Consider the following 16,711-nt stretch of genomic DNA (forward strand, 5'->3'; position numbering starts at 1 on the left):
CATGTCAGTGACCCTTCCTGTAATGTGACGAATGACAAAGATGTGAACCTCCACTTGAGCACATCAACTTTGGATGTGGAGCCTGAGAAGAAAATGACTTACGATTTTCCTAGTAATTCTTCCCTGATAATGATATTTATAAATATAAGTATTATGTATATATGTTATTTGTGTTATTTGACGTTATCGGTATTTAGGGCAAGGTTAAGAATACTCTTTAAATTCCAAAGAAAATTTTCTTTAGACAGTAAACTCCTGATCCACGAGAATTCTCAGAGGGTGGAGCACTGCAGTTACTTGAGAGTTCAGGATAATTAAGGATTAAGGAATAAAAAAAATAAACAATACATCAACACTTCAAACTCTATCCTACTTCCCTCCTTTTACTTCTCTCCCTTTATCTCTTCCCATATTTCTCTCCGTTTTATTTCGTATTTTTACCTTCTTTCTGTGCTGTCAGAAATAATAATATTGTGACTTAAATGAAAGTTTTGGTGTCTTAGATGTCGTAGTTCTTCTAATTTATGAGTATAAGCGTACGTTATCTTTGTGGAGCAGGAGAGGCCTATGGGAAAACGGAAGTACTCGCATTCACCGCAGCCCCCTTCCCATCCTCAGAGAGGAGAAACAAGTTTATTCTTTTAGCAGTTGTGCAGCGATGACCTTGTGGCTTGATCTTTGGTGAAATAATCCCTCCATGTAAAATAAAACACCTGTAAAATCCCAGATTGTCGTGGTAGAAGAAGATGTGGCTGTATATAGACGTCCACATTTTATATACGTGTGTATATATATATACACACACACTTATATAAATCATATAAAATCTCCAAATTACTATATATATAATAAACTATTCTTTCTTTCCTTGCTTCCTTCCTTCCCTCCCTCCCTCCTTTCCTTCTCTAAATAAATAAATAAATCCCAAGAACAATGGGGGCCTTGTTGATTTAACTGCGGATTTTGACTCTCCTAATATAGATTCTCACCCCAGAAAAGAGGGCGAAGTAAAACTCAAATTATTTTGCCGGGGATTCCAGTTACTTGAGTCCTGGATAATCGAATGTTTATTGTACATGGCACAGAAGCCACCATTAAAAGAAAGGAAAGGCATTTATTTATTCCTTTTCTTTTTTTTCTTACATTGTGGCTGCGCTCGCAGAGGTGGTTCCCGGCGGCCCCGGGGCCTCCTTCTGCATCGTGTGCTCTTCTCCCCGTGTCCTAGGTCTGCAGGGAGTTCCAGCGAGGTAACTGTGCCCGGGGAGAGACTGACTGCCGCTTTGCACACCCCGCCGACAGCACCATGATCGACACAAACGACAACACCGTAACCGTTTGTATGGATTACATAAAGGGGCGTTGCATGAGGGAGAAATGCAAATATTTTCACCCTCCTGCACACTTGCAGGCCAAAATCAAAGCTGCGCAGCACCAAGCCAACCAGGCCGCGGTGGCCGCCCAGGCAGCCGCGGCCGCGGCCACAGTCATGGTAAGTGGGGTGCGCGCGGCGCGCACCTTCCCCGGCCCGCGAGGCCGGAGCCGCGCCTTCCGCGCGGGGACGCGCACGCTCCCCAGACCGCTGGGAGCGGGGGACGGCTGCTGTTCCCCGCTGCTCCGCTGCCTTCGTCCTGTCTCGGTTGCCCCCGTTTTGTTTTGTTTTGTTTTGTTCTGTTCTGTCCCTCCCTCCTTCCCTTCTGCAGCACAATAAGTAAATCCCTCAGGCGGGCGCAGGGAACGCGGGGCGGGCGCGAGCGCCCTTTCCCCACGCCCAGCAGGAAGGACCAGGGAGGCGGCCCAGAGCCCGAGACAGAGACAGAGACAGAGAGAGAGGGAAACAGGGCGGGAGGCGTGCGGCGGCGGCTGCGCATCACCCGCAGCGCTCCCGAGACAGCAGTCCGGAGCCAAGAGCCCGCGGCTGGCGCCCCCCCCCCCCCCCCCCCCCCGCTGCCCGGCTCTTCCATACCCTCATCTTTTGTCCCTCTTCTGTCACTTATCACAAAGGCCATGCTGCGAACTCTCTCTCCCTAAATGAAATTTTATGCAGAACATCAAGTCATGAAACAGCTGAAGATGGAGCTGTAGGGCTGGTGCTTGGAAAAAAAAAGTCCTGGAACCCAGCCTCAGGTCCCTGAGTCACTGCCCTGTCTCAGGCCCCACCCCAGACCTTTGGGCTCTGAATTCGAATTTTAAAATATCCCCAGGTGTTTTGTATACACAGTAACATTTGAGAAGCCCCTACCTAGAACACTTAAATATAGCTGTATTCTGGGATTACCTGAGGGATCTTGAAAGGTTCTAACATCAGTCCCTTCCCCCAAGTTTCTTATTTAATGAGTTTGGATGTGGCCTGGGCAGGAGCTTTCTTTCTTTCTTCTTTCTTTCTTTCTTTATTTAGAAGCTCCCAGTTGATCCCAGTGTGCAGCAAAATTTGAGAACCACCGCACTGGCCTGTAGAATTAATTTGTTTTCATGTGAGATCTCTGGCTTGACAGAAGTCTATTTTAATACATGATATAGGCACTGGGCGTCCATTCATTCAAAACATATTATATAATGAGACCTGCCGTGCATCAGGCCCTTGCTGGCTGGAAAAAATAAATTAGGTAGCTTTCCTTGCCCTCGGGGAGCCTGGAGTTTAGTGAGGGCGATGATGCTCCTCCATGACACAACGGAAATGCACAATGGGGTCCGGGGTGGAGGCGGGCAGGAAAGACTCAGTGGCCAGTCATCCCTCGAGAAAGACAGATATGGCTTCAGAGATGAAAGGTATAGTTTAAAACACATTGTTCTAACTAGCGGCCACCACTTCATACACTAACGCCTGATCAAGAATGCAAGGGTAACTGTTATACACCAAGTTCATATTACTCAACATTCTTTCCACAATTTTTTTTTTTTTTTTTAGAGAATGATTCATTTTATTTTATTTTATTTTTTAGAGAATGATTCGTTTTATTTTATTTTTGGCCACACCACGCAGCTTGCAGGACCTTAGTTCCCGGACCAGGGATTGAACCTGGGCCCTCGGCATGAAAGCACAGAGTCCCAGACGCCGGACTGCCAGGGAATTCCCTCCACAAATGTTTATAAGGCCTGGCCCAGTGATAAGCAACAGGGATGCAGAGAGGAAGGCACAGAGCCTGCCCTATGTCATCACCGCTTAGTGTGGCCTGTGTGCTTATTCAGACCTTTCCACTCTCAGCTTATTTCCAAGTATCTTGAGCACGGAGTCCTTCATCTCTCTCACTGTTTCTTCTCAGAGTCCTTGTCCCTTTAGTGTTGTTTCATCACTGCACGTAACAGTGATTTTTCTGTGTGTGAGTTTCTATACATGTGGGAATGTATGCATCCACATAAGAGAGTCAGGACAATATAGGTAAATTCTCCCCTTTTTGTTCTCATAAAAGAGTGGTTTTCAAAACCGATTATAATTAGGAGCAGGGGGTGAGGGACCTATAGGGGAGATGAGAGTAAATTGGTCACTTAATGCTGATGAGAAAGGAATTCTTTTAGAGAGCAAATGAGGTCTTCTATACACTTCTGCAGTGTGGAATCCATCTTACCATTCACTTAGTGAAGATCTCATCCTACGGAGAAGTAAAATGTTTTCCATTGTAATCATTCTTTCAGGCCAGCCCAAATTTACTCTAACTGGTGTGTTGATCGTTGGGCACAAAGAACACATTGTTACCTTAAGCGAACGTTATAAATCATAACTAGGTATCAAGGATACCCCCAAGGCTAATCAGAACTCTGGTTGCAAGAGACAAAAACTTTACTAGATCATTTAGTGCCCTCCAAGAGAGTAGAGGTAAAATAAGGCTCAGGGGTAGATGGATCCAGAAACTTGAAAACCGGTAGGTCTCTCTCTTTTCTTGTTTTCTGCTTCTCTTGGTATATCAGCTCCATTCTCTAAGATCAGCTTCTCCAGACAACACTGACCATGGCTTTGGACACCTGTAGGGACACATTCTTACTTTTCCTGACAAGAGACAAAAATAGTATCTATATACCATCTCTAATTAGGGGAAAAAAAAAAAAAAAAAGAGCCACCAGGGTCATTTTGGTGGTTGTCCTGTGGTGAGAGTAACAGCATGCCATGATTGGCTCAGCCTGGATCACCATGTCCATCTCTGGCCACTGGGATATGAGACAAGGTTCTGGGACTATGAAAAACTTAGTCCCTATACCTCAAATACCTGTTAAATCCAAAAAAAAAAAAAAAAAAAAAAAAAAAATACCCACTGGTACTAATAGTGACCTTTACAGCTGAGCCCTGAATTTATCCGAGCCTCGATTTATCCGGCTGTTACCTAGAAGTACCAGTTCTAACATCTGCAGTCAATATGTTCTTCAATCACTGAAGGAACAGTGCACCTAGAATATGTCAAGGGTAGATGACCTGGGTTGATGGAGATAAGAGAAGAAATGGCCATTTACACAAACAGCCCGGTATCTTTAAGTCAAGATTCGACTCCTCTATGTGCCTTTCTGTGCATTTTCACATCATTTTCATCAAGATGCACAGATGTTGTTGCAGTGGATGTCAGTATATGTAGTTACCACAGTTCCCTAGATTGTTACCCTGCGCCCAGATTTGGAGTTCTGATACTTCAGGTGATCTTGCAGCACCGTCAAAGACAACCCAAAGGAATGTAGTTTCAGAACAAAAGCGTCAGCTTCTTTCTGACAATGACATGAAAATTACTGAATCTGTCATGCCTTTTTAGTTGAAGTGAGAGGCTCATTTGAAACCAGTCTAGCTGCAGTTGGAGGAAGTCAAAGTGTTCCTATTCTCACAGCAAGATTACTCAGTACACTGAAGAAAAACTATTTCCTGATTTAAAAGAACAAATGGGAGTGATGATTGCAGTCAGAAGATGTTAGTATTCCATTCACCTGGGTTCCATATCTGAACACCAAGAATTTCTGTAGTCCAATTTTTATTATTGTCCGGGATTTCCCCTTCTTTAGATTAATTGGACCCTGAAAAGGAATTTAAAGCTTGATTCCAGAAGGAGCGACATCTCTTTCCTTTAGAGCCTTATTCTTTTGCACTGCCTCTTAAAACATGAGCAGCATTCTCATCAGAATTTTTCAAATGTAAAAATAAGCCAGACAGAGCTTCTCGTCGGTAATTTTAACACAAAGGGTAGCTGATCTTCAAGTCAGCAGTCTTTCTTCACACACACCCCAAAACGGGGCTACACCAGGAGATACTTATTTTGTAAAAGTAAACAGGACCAGCTGCCATCAGCTAGGTAAGTTTCAGCTGTTCAGGAAAACAGGTACAGGAGCTTTGAATCCCATCCTACTTGTCCACATCCTTTCCTTCCACATTCGAGTGGCAGCTCTGACTACTGTCGTCAGCATTTCCTGACTCCTCAGGTGTGGGCTTCGCCTCCAATGCCGGGCCCTTGGTTGGCTTGCCTTGGCTTGAAGTTGGCTTGCTCCTCGATCCAGAAAATGAAAAGCCCGGCTGTATGTACATAAGGCTGGAGAAAGCCCAGAGGGGGCAAAGGATCAGAAATGTTGGTGAAGCCAGCAAGAATGGGTGCCCAGTGCCTGGAACACAGTAGGGGCTCAATTAGAGAGAACCTCGTTCTCTACATAGGTGCCTAAGGCGGCTCCCAAGATGCACCGGGCTTGGGGATCTCTCAGGTCTATTTTAAGCCTGAAGATCTTTCAACATAGGTAAACATATGCCTGCAGCCACATAATACTCTCTAAAACGGAACATCTGTGTACTACAAAGCCACATTAGAACATGATTATTCATCCATACAGTTTTTTTTAAAACATTCTATACATGTGCCCCAAAGTGTGAGGTGTGCAAGATAGTAATATGTACACTTGACCCTCCAAGACCTTAGTGTTTCCTTGAAAAGACAAGATATTTGCATTTAGTAAAGAAAACCCCGAATAAGGAGTGGCAGGAAGGGAAATGCTGTCACTGTCCAGCTCAGTTTGGGGCTCTCGGCTTCTGTAAATTCCTAGTTTATTATAATTTCTGTCGAAATTGCATTTCATCAAACTAAGGTTGGAAAAAAAGAGAACATTAGCCTTTCAGGTGTCGATCCTAAGGAGAAATATTTAATATTTCTTTTTTTCTACTTGGAGACTTCATTAAATGATGCTCTGTTAAATCAAATTTGTTCATCAATACCAGCCTGTGGAGACATAATCACTCTTCTAGTTAGCATATCATGAAAGATCAACCCAATAGCAGATTTGTTCGTTAACTCTCGAAGACTGGAAAAGTGAAGGCAGGAATTGAAACCGGAAAGTTGAGGCCAAAATGATTTTGAGTTTAACCATCCAGTTAATGTTGTTAGTGAACCCTATGAGAACGGGCTATGCAGCTTTATGTGGTTAGTACAGACTAATATAAGCCAAAAATTTTTTTTAGTTTTTAAAAATTGCATTATCTAGCAGTGTAAAACTGTACAGGAATGAAAGATTTTAAACAAAAATGGTGCCATGAAAGTTACATCATGGCAAACTGACACTTGAGGAAAGACTATTCAAAGAAGCTTTCTCATTGTGAAGCTTGTTGGGTTTTGAAAATGTTCACAGTTCTGCCTGAAGAACATGATTTCATATTATGTGATGGCCTCTATCCAGACCGCCTTCCAAAGCAGCTTCTCCACTGGCCATTCTAAGCCTCTCCTCTACCTATAGTCCTTTCCGCTTTATTGCTAGTCTCCACCCTGCTCCACCCTTAGCTCTTTCCTTTACCTCCTATCACCTCCATACTTTTCATCCTGAGTCTTCAAATGATGATGAACAGCTCTTTATTGGCCAAGGAAGGTATCATTCATTGTTTCCCATTTTGAGGGTTAAATACTACCCCATTTTCTTACAAATGCCATAGCTGTAACTCAGAACTTTAGAATAAAACATTTTGTATTTATTGTGCAAACCTTAGGGATTTACCTATTGTGCTAAACATAGAAAATGGGTATTTCATTTCTTTTGTTTGCATTGGAGCTATTCCTTTGAATTTCTTTATTTTCATAGAATTCCATCATAAAATTTTTAGATTTTTTTTACAACAGTTGCCAAGGAACAGGAAAATTTTTTCATCATGGTCTAAATCAGTCACTATTTATTATTATTTCAGCTGTTTAAATGAAACTATCTGCCCACAAGTATGGTTATAAGTTAAAGATATTATTTTACTTCTAATAGCCCAAGCAGTTCTTTGCTATCTTTTAGCTGTTTGCTATTTTTAGCTGTTGTACTTGTTCTAGCCAAGAGTTTCCCACATCTCATCAACTGGGTTGGTCACTGATTATACTTAAAAGTACGACTAGAATTATTAAATATAAATTATTTTTGATACCTGAGGACACTAAATACCCTTTAAAGGGTATTTTCTTAGTGTAATCTGGTAAGTTGTTTGCGATAAATTGAATTAAAATTTCAAATGTGGTGGAAAACAGAACGGATGATAAGTTAGTCATTAGAAACCATATGATGGAATAAAAGCAGGAAATTTGAGAAACCTACTATGCAGATTCAAAACTTGTTAAGCTTGGAACCTTATTCCACGGTACCAGATCCACACTAGCAAAGTGAAGAGAAAAATTGAGACAATTATCCACATAATTCAGACAAAAAATTAAGATCCAAACCCAAACAGTTTTGCCTAAATAATCTTGTGTTTGAATATTTTTTTGCCTGAATTGTTTGTCTCAGTTTGCCGCTTCATTTTGTTAGGCTAGATCTTCATTAAAAATTATTTTTATAAAAGTTAAAGATATTATCTTTTTTTTCAACTTGGATCTTATAACTTGGATGTTATACGTAGTGCATTCATTATTTTATATTTGAAAACTAACTTATCAGAAGTTCTTCAATCCCGTGGCCCTTAAAAGTTTTGCATTTTTTTCTGAAGCAATGTAAAAAATGCTTATGGTGTGTATGCGAGCTGCTGTTTTTAATTAACTTTCCTGAATTTCAAACATCTATATTTTACTCTCTTATATGCTTTTAACTAAGGTATAGTAGATGCATTTTTGCTTCAATACTAATTTAAGGTGTAATATTCATTTCTTTAGAGAACATTTTTGTTGTTGTGCATGCCTAGTGTTTTGTACGTTGTATATTGCATTCAGAATATTTTTTTCCTTCTCACCTATCCACAATGCAATGCCGTTCCCATGATGCACCTCTGCTTGCTGTTTACCTGTATGTTAATTCGCTTGAATCCCATTGGCCCACTGCCATCATGTGCTCGCTGCCTGTTATTAAAAGACTCAGTCGACTGCCAAAGCAATGAAGCGACCTCTCGAAGCATCTGTAGACCTGGTACTTTGACCTTTCACCTTTCGCTTTGCATGTAGCTTTTCAGAGAACCATCTGAGATTTGTATTACTTGTAAAATATTGGTTGCAAACAATCATTATTATTAATTAATGGAAAAAAATTCAATAAGGTGTTTAGCCGTCTCATTTTCATATGTAATATGTGGAATAAATTAATCCTAACAAATTTTAATACCTTTTCCAAAAGAGTGAAGCAAATTTAAATTACTTGGCTTGGAAAAAATGCTCATTATAATTCTAATTAACCTTTAAATTCAAGAAATTGCCATTTCGTTAAGGAAAAGAATAGGTATTAATAATAACACAAATGCTTCCTTCCCCCCCTTAGACTAGTTTAACTCACTTTAAAAGCTGAAGTCATTTTTCGTTGTTGTTGCTTGATAGCTTTTCTTTTCCTTAGTTAAGATGCTACCGTTTGGGATTACAGAAATCATGCTTTGCTCTCGGTAACAAACTCTCACTCATTCGACTTTGCCGCTGTTTAAATTAAGGTGCATGGCAGACGCATCTCCTTAGCTGTCATTTTTAAAAAGTACGTTGCAATTGATGATCTCTGTGGACGCCGCAGGTGTGTTCACTTTGAGTTATACATATCTTATCCAATTCTTCACTTATAGGCCTTTCCTCCTGGTGCTCTTCATCCTTTACCAAAGAGACAAGCACTTGAAAAAAGCAACGGTGCCAGCACTGTCTTTAACCCCAGCGTCTTGCACTACCAGCAGGCTCTCACCAGTGCACAGCTGCAGCAACACACGGCATTCATTCCGACAGGTACGTGCCCTGACAGTTCCAAGTCCTGTGTCCGTGTGCCTCCGGTCATGTGCTTTCTTCTCATTCCTTTAAGCTGTTTGGTGGCATCTAGTTTGCTTTTCAAGGTACGATAAATACAGCCTGAAACGCACCATTGTCCTAGCTATCTAGATAACTTACCTTGCTTGGGACAATAGCTGAAGACTGTTAGGGTTCTAAAGCCAAATATTTTATAGAGTTAAGTGACAGTCTGAACGCATGAGAAGCAAACAGCAGTCAGGGCTTTTGGTTTCTTGTATTTACACAAGCGGTGTAAAAATTGTTTATGTAAGTAAGACCTCTTCTGTGTGACAATTGAGATTTGTTATTAACCCTGAATGACCTAAAAATAGCAATTCCAGTAAATACTAACCTTTTTTTTTTCCTATTCCTATTCAGAGCACTAAACAAAACAAAACAAACGAACAGAAAAAAGAGGCTATTCAAATTAAAGCCATCCTCTACTCATATTTTTACATCCATTCTATCTCTTTTGCCGTCCTTCTCAACTTCCACCAAGTTCACAAATACAGAGAACTCTTATCCTCAGTTTCTAAGCCAATGCCTGATAATATTAGGTGCTAAGGTGCTTTAACTCTGTCATCCTACTAAGAAATGAATTCTGTTAATCACAGAACCTTGAAGTTTAAAGGATTCTTAGTGATCTCCTCGTCCAATTGTTTTACAGATGAGAAAGCTGAGGCCCCCTAAATGTGCAGTGACTTCCCAAGGTGGCACTACTAAAGAGAAAACGACCTAGGACCCAGTTTCCCTGTGACCAGTTCGATGTACATGACATGACACCAGCCAGCCTCCATAGGCGGAGGCCAGAGTCCTCCTTTAGAGCTTGGCATAAAACATCAGATAAACGTGAAGAAACAAAAGTACAATGCACGCCGACCCTCCTCTGTTTTTTTTACCCACCTCCCTGACCACAGACCTACATACACCATAAACAAACACCAAGAGTGACCATAAATGACTAGGGTTTTGACCTTTTAGTCTGAGCTAAATGAAGGGATAACATTTGTAAAATACAATTTGCTGTAGTGTCAAAAATAAAAATAAAAAGAACCAGGGAGTGACTTAGGCTTTAGTGAGAAGGCTGTCCATTGAGTTCTTAGTTTGAAGTCAACATTTTCAGCCCATGACAGTGACTTGAAGGTCAATATAGGTGAATAACAATTTTATCCAAAAAAAAAAAGCATATTGATCCCAATCCACATGGGTGGACTTTTCACGTTTATTATCCATTTTCTTAAATCCTGTAGCATATCAGGAATTACCATAGGAGGGAGCTGAATAAATATTTCTATCCTATTCTCTATATAAAATCTACACTTTGAAATGAATTATTAACCTAACAATATTTATATTGTAGTAAAAAATATAAATTACATTAGTAAAGTGGTTCTTAGTACATAGTTTTCTTATTTTAGTTCTGCTCTTCTCTTAAAATAAATAGACTCATAGATCTGTAGAATGAGTCTCCAAATCAGTAATTATTGGGGCTTCAATCTTGTCCTATTACAGCCTTAATGAGTGACATTTCAGTACAGTTATAGCACAGCAGTGATTGTACTTGTATTCCACTTGATATAGCATGTTTAGAAAATAATTACTAGAAGGTAAACTTATCTGAAGGTCCTGTGTGATTTCTACAAGTGTCTTATTTGATAGACCTTGTCACTAGATATTTTAAGAGAAAAAAATTGTGGAAGAATATACTGAGGGGAAGAACAGAAAAGGACAAGTCTGTTTCTGAAGACTGGGTAGCAGTGCCACTACCATTTCCTGGGAATGCCTCTGAAACCCTGGAGCTAAGCCATGCAAAAGGCGGAAAGGCCTCTAACTCATATTTAACACTTCAATAATGACTGACTTGTTAAACCACTGGAATAATTCTCATGTAAAAATATTTCACCTGGAAACCGTTTAAAGACTTCCAAAGCAAGAACGAATAACGTCCCATTTGCAATGGCCTGATTATAGTTGACGAAATGCTTGTGTTGAGGACCCAAAGGCTGTTCTGGGTGCTGTGGTTGTGCACTTCCGCCCCCTGCTGGACTCTTTAAGAACTGTTCAAGTGTGTCCAGCAACTCTCAATAGTGGGCTTTGGGAGAAGAAAAGTGGGTCCTAGCCCGCTTAATTCTGTGGAGTAGAAGTATTTCCATCTGTAACATGACATAAATATCATAATGAACAAACGTGGATCTCATGCTTTGCAATGGTGTTTCAACTTCTATGAAGTTTTCACGTTTCTCTTAAATGATGAAAGGATAATTTTATTAAAAGGAAATTAGCATAGTCCTTCCCCCAGTTAAATCTGTAACAGAAAACTCAGTGTTTATTTTAGTTTTTATCTCAGGCAGTCTTTCTCATAAGCCACATTTTCAACCTAATTTAAAATGACAATGATAATAATCATTCTTTGTTAATCATTGTCGTTTTAAACTCTGAAAATTAAGTGATGATGTTCAAAAATAATTTTTTTAACTTAGTAAATGAGGGGCTCATTACTTTTAAACTGAGAGATTTTGATTTTTCTATAAATACTTTACATTAACAATTATCATAAATGTGAAACAAAAAAAACATTTTATGTTCTCCTGGAAGTTACCCTTTATTGAAAGGTCATTCACAGTGAAGTTTTTGATATGCTGCTAAAATTCTCCCATTGATACAATGTGACTTTGAATTTCAGGAATTATGCCTCCAGGCTGTGGAGATATTAATTTAAAATATTACGCAAAATATAGGATTCTTCTCCAAACCCATGCTAATATAATTATCACCCTGGTTGATGCCCTAGCACATCTGCAGTGGGTGGGATTTTTCCTTTTTTGATAGGCATTATTTTAACCTAGTGGTTATACTTTTTCTTTGCTATGTTAGGAAAGTGACAAAAACCACACACACAGAAATAGCAGCATAATAATTCTTGGCATTTCTCTGACAGGTTTATTCTGAGTTCCTCTAAGTGTTCTTATCTCATTATCCTTCAAGATAGTTCCGCCAAGTGGCAGGCGTAATTGTTTGCATTTTGCAGATGGGAAAACTGAGGCTGTGCCTTTGCTGTAAAGTGGAATATATGATTCATGGAATTGTCCAGATAATTCTACTCGCAGATTCTAGAGTTGAAATGTTTGTGCAACTGAAGCAGAAAACATTTGAGAAGTCTTTGTTAATAGAATTAGTGCCTTAGTGAAAATGCTTCTGCCGGTCAGAGCAAAGACGACCTACTGACCCTCTCCTTGATTTATTTCATTACACTGGAAATACAGAGAAAGTAGAACAGGGAAGTGCTAGCACAAATACTGTCTAATGATCAGAAACCATACTATTACATAAGTGTATCACACACCTTGGTGAAAGATTTGTCAGTGTTTAGTGGAAACCCTATCTGTATAACCATAGCAAAATGTATTGATCCTATTGAATTCAGCAAGCCACTGTTGAACACATAGTCTGTTCTGGGTTCCAAAGCCAGTAGGGGCATAGAACGGAGTTCAGAACAAGGCAAAAACCAAACGTAATGCAAAGTGTGAAGGGCTACCTTAGGGAGTGGGCAAAGCGATTTAAAAATGAGGAAGCAAGAGACGATGTATTTGGCCATCGGATGTGCAGGAGGTGGTGGCGACGAAGGATATGGAGAAAGAAAGACTTTCCAAAGGAGTAGAAATTTGCTTAGGACTCTGAAAGGAACATTTTAACCAGTGCGGGAAGAGCATCCCAGGCAGGGGGAACAGCATGGATTGGGAAGAGTGTACTTGAGGAATAACAAGTTGCCCGTTGTAGCTCAGTGTAAAGTACTGAAGGGGCTGTGTTTGGGGGGGTGGGGGGTGGGAGAGAGCGGGGTGAAAAGGCAGAGATGGGGCTTAGAAAGAAGATCAGGACCAGAATCTGCCATTGAGTAAGACAGCCACACATTGTAAAAATTACGTGTTTCCGACATGCCTATCACTTCTAGGCCACAGGGAGAGAGATGCTCATCAAATTGCCTTGGTTGAGCATTTCAGGCACATCCTGAACTGAAGCCAAAGGACGATTCCAGTCCTAGCCCAGTGTGGCTGCAGGAGCTGCTGTTGATGACTTGCAACCCAGTGCAACCCAGACACTCGGGTGTGTCCAAGAAAGGGAAGTGCTCCAAGAAAGCCTATCCACACTGGAATGCGAGAGAATAACATGGAATTTTTATAGGGATAATTTTGAATCCAGCCATGGTTGACTTTGAAATCATTCACAAACCGGGTACTTTAATAAATTTTAGGAACAAATTGCTCCCAACACACTCTCACTGGTGGCTGAGAACATTCACTCAATTGACTGTTTACCATGTGCCCCATAGACATAGACAGACATGAACCCTGCCCTCCAGAGTTTACAGTGGAAGAGGAGAGGTGGATTTCAATAAATAGCCATGGAAATATATAATTAACAATTTTTATGAGTATAATGAATGAAAAAGTAGAGAGTTCAGTAAGGTTTAAAATAGGAAACTGATTTAAGTGGCATGAGAAGGTAGGTAAAATAACAATTGAACAGTTTTTTAAAGAAGCAACATATACCTCGAGACCTGGAAAATGAAGAGTGGGGTAATGATGATTTTAGGCAGGGGAGAGAGCTTGTGAGAAGCCCAAAAGTAAGACAAAAGTGTGATGAGTTCATTTCAAAGAAATGAAAGGCTAATTTGTCTGGAGCTTGGTGTATGGGGGCCAGGGGAGGGGTATAGGATGAGCTGGGGAGATAGTCAGAGACTAGACCATGGGAACCTTTGTCCTAAAAGCAATGAGAAGGCAATGAATCATTTCCAGGAGAGAAGTGAACAGACCTGTATTGGGGAAGGTTTACTCTGCCAGCAGAATGGAGAATGGACTAAAGGGGGCAATGAGAATGGAGGCAGGAAGACCAGCTAGGATGTTACTGCATAGCCGATCCCAGATCATAAACTGGTGATCAGGCCATGAGAAGTGGCAGTGAAGATGGACCAACAGACAAACACAAGATGCATTTTAGAAGCAGAACTGCTTTGTCTTATTGGTGAGTTGGACCAGAATTTCACAAGGGAAAGTGGTGTCAGGGAGAACTTTCAGTTTGGGCTAGAGCTATGACATCAATGGTGATGTCCATCTAGCATTTCCTGAGGTGGAGAAACAGATGCTGTGGAAAAGGTCAATGCTTGGACATGTTCAATTTGAGATGCTTGTGAGAAATCCAAGTAGGAAGGCCAGATAAGCAGTTAGATGGAAAAACCTGGAGCTCAGAGGAGCTATCTGGGCAGGATACATAAATTTGGAAGCCTTGAGCTTGTAGATAGTATTTAAATCCTAAGTTGAATGATACCATGGAGTGAATGATATACCAGAAGAAAAGTATAGAGTAGATGAAAAGGAACCAGACTGAGCCCTGAAAAACTCTAGTATGTAGAGATAGAGAGAGAGAGAGAGAGAGAGAGAGATTGTGTCGTGTGTGTGTTTCTGTGTCTGTGTTTGCATATGTGTCTGTGTCTGTGTTATCAGAAAATCCAAGGGAAAAGAGTGGTTTATTATGGAGAGAGTAGACAAGTGCTAAATGTTACCATGACTCAGGATGGAAGGGTTCTTACTGATTGCAGAAATACAGAGTTCTTTGATGACATGCAGTTTGAGTGGAGATGTGAAAATGAAAGCCAAATTGGAGAGGATTGAAGAATAAACGGGGTCAAGGAAGTGCAAATTTATATGTAGGTAACTTTTCAGAAGTTTGATTGTGAAGAAGTTTAGAAACATAGGGCTGGAGAAAGATAGGGTGTCATGAGGTGTTTGTGTGTGTGTTTTCAGTTGGATATATTAGCACATGTTTGCTGAAGAATCCAGGAGTGGCCCAGTTAAATAGCCTCTTTTCCTGACTAGTTAATGTTGGCCTGATCAAAATGCAGATCAGGCAAAAAGTCTCCCTCAGGTGTGAACAGTTCAGCAGAAAGAATAAAGACCTACACATCTCAGATTCTTCACCCAGTATCTCAGAAGGCAGTTCTAAAACCCTACGTGGGTACACCTACCTTCTTTAAAGACTACTTCTCTGGCACCCATATGACACCCAATCTTCAGTTATCTAAATCCGTACATTACCTTGATTTTCACCCTAAGGAGCTGAACCAGAAGTAGATAATTCCTTTCAGTACAATTCTTTTTTCAGTATTCCACAACATATGTTATATTCATGGTCAGTTTTCTGATTCAAGTACATTAATAAGACCACCCACAGGTAAGGCAGCTATTCCCAAGGAAGAGCTGAAATCCCCCCTCTCTCCCTCTCTCCTCCCCACCCTCCCACTTACCCACCTAGACACCAAAAACCCCTATCCCAGTCCCAGTTCTGTGCTGTTTTGCCTCTGCAGTGTTTAGATTTTATTGCTAGCCACCGCTCCTTTGTCATAATGAATCTCATAATAGAAAATAGGTCACACACACACATCCAGTCATCCCGTCACAGGAACCTCAGTCTTCCTACGTTGAGGGTTTTCAAGCAGTCATCTAAAATTCACCTGACCTGCAACCCTTTGATGTAGAGGATACGGAATCTTAATTACTGTTTTTATTTTCATATTGTTATTGGCACAAAACATTTTACAATCAACAAGCAAACTTTTAATTCAATAAGGTCAGTGTGATTTAGTGAACAAAAAACCTGACCTGGATTTAGGAACAGAATTCTATTTCTTGCCTTAGCCTTGACTCCCACGATGCATGACCTTGGAGTAGTTACTATGCCTCAGATTTTTCATCTGTAAAATACCCACTTCCTATGTTGGAGGATGAACTTGAGAATGTCTGTAAGGTACTGTGAGGTCTTAGAGGAAGGTGACTGCTGCATTATCACATTCTTACTAGAATCATGTCGATGGAGATGAATCAAAAGTGTGAAAAGTAATGAATAATATTGGCTTAAAATAAGTCAGATATATTTGTGTCCACACTGAACATGTGAATGACTCTAAAAGACTGTGTTAACTAACCCTACTTATTTCTGGTTGTGCTTCAATCTCACTTTGAATGTTAACTCTAAACCGCTAACCTGTTTCTTTCCCTTTATTCACTTTTTTCCACCTACCATTGCATGACATGCAGGGTCAGTTTTGTGCATGACACCCGCTACCAGTATTGGTAGGTTCCAACCTTTTTTTATTTGTCTTTTGTATTATGTACAATACCTTCACTTGATTGAGATTTATCTCAAAGATCGTAGAAATGCTGTAGGAACTAGTAGATCTGAAGGCTTATTTGGCTTTAGAGTTAATGTATAGGTTTCAAAATGTACTTGTATACTGAAGACAATGACCATCTTAATGTGACTAGAACAACCACTGCAAGACATAAAACCACAAGTACGAGTCTGCTTTTTAATGATCTGTATTTTGTTTCTCTTTATAGTTTATATGGTTTAGCATAAGAAAAAAAAGCTTACTTTATCAGAGAGGCAGGCTAATTTCATCAATGTTTTAAAGTTTCATGTGGTGTGCCTTTATCTCCTCTTTGCTGTGTGTTAGAGTTATCAGAGTTTCCCAGAAGTATTTATTTAAAAAAATTATAAACGGATGTATTTTGAAAACA

The 16,711-nt window shown here is 40.3% G+C and overlaps 1 protein-coding gene across 15 annotated transcripts in view; it reads left to right on the plus strand.

The window, feature by feature from the left end:
- Positions 1 to 16,711, plus strand: part of MBNL2 (muscleblind like splicing regulator 2) — a 154,459-nt gene that overhangs the window by 110,140 nt on the left and 27,608 nt on the right. For 4 of the 15 annotated variants that reach the window (XM_059042028.2, XM_067016578.1, XM_067016577.1 and 1 more), the window contains exons 5-6: positions 1,226 to 1,489; positions 8,948 to 9,101. In XM_059042028.2, the coding sequence (XP_058898011.1) occupies positions 1,226 to 1,489; positions 8,948 to 9,101 (418 nt within the window). Of the gene's footprint in view, positions 1 to 1,225; positions 1,490 to 8,259; positions 8,314 to 8,947; positions 9,102 to 9,807; positions 10,014 to 16,228; positions 16,265 to 16,711 lie in introns of those variants that run through there. The other 11 variants (XM_067016573.1, XM_067016571.1, XM_067016572.1 and 8 more) reach the window with 5 other exon arrangements.

This window comes from Kogia breviceps, chromosome 16 (genome assembly GCF_026419965.1).
Source record: "Kogia breviceps isolate mKogBre1 chromosome 16, mKogBre1 haplotype 1, whole genome shotgun sequence".
Classification (NCBI taxonomy): Eukaryota; Metazoa; Chordata; class Mammalia; order Artiodactyla; family Physeteridae; genus Kogia; species Kogia breviceps.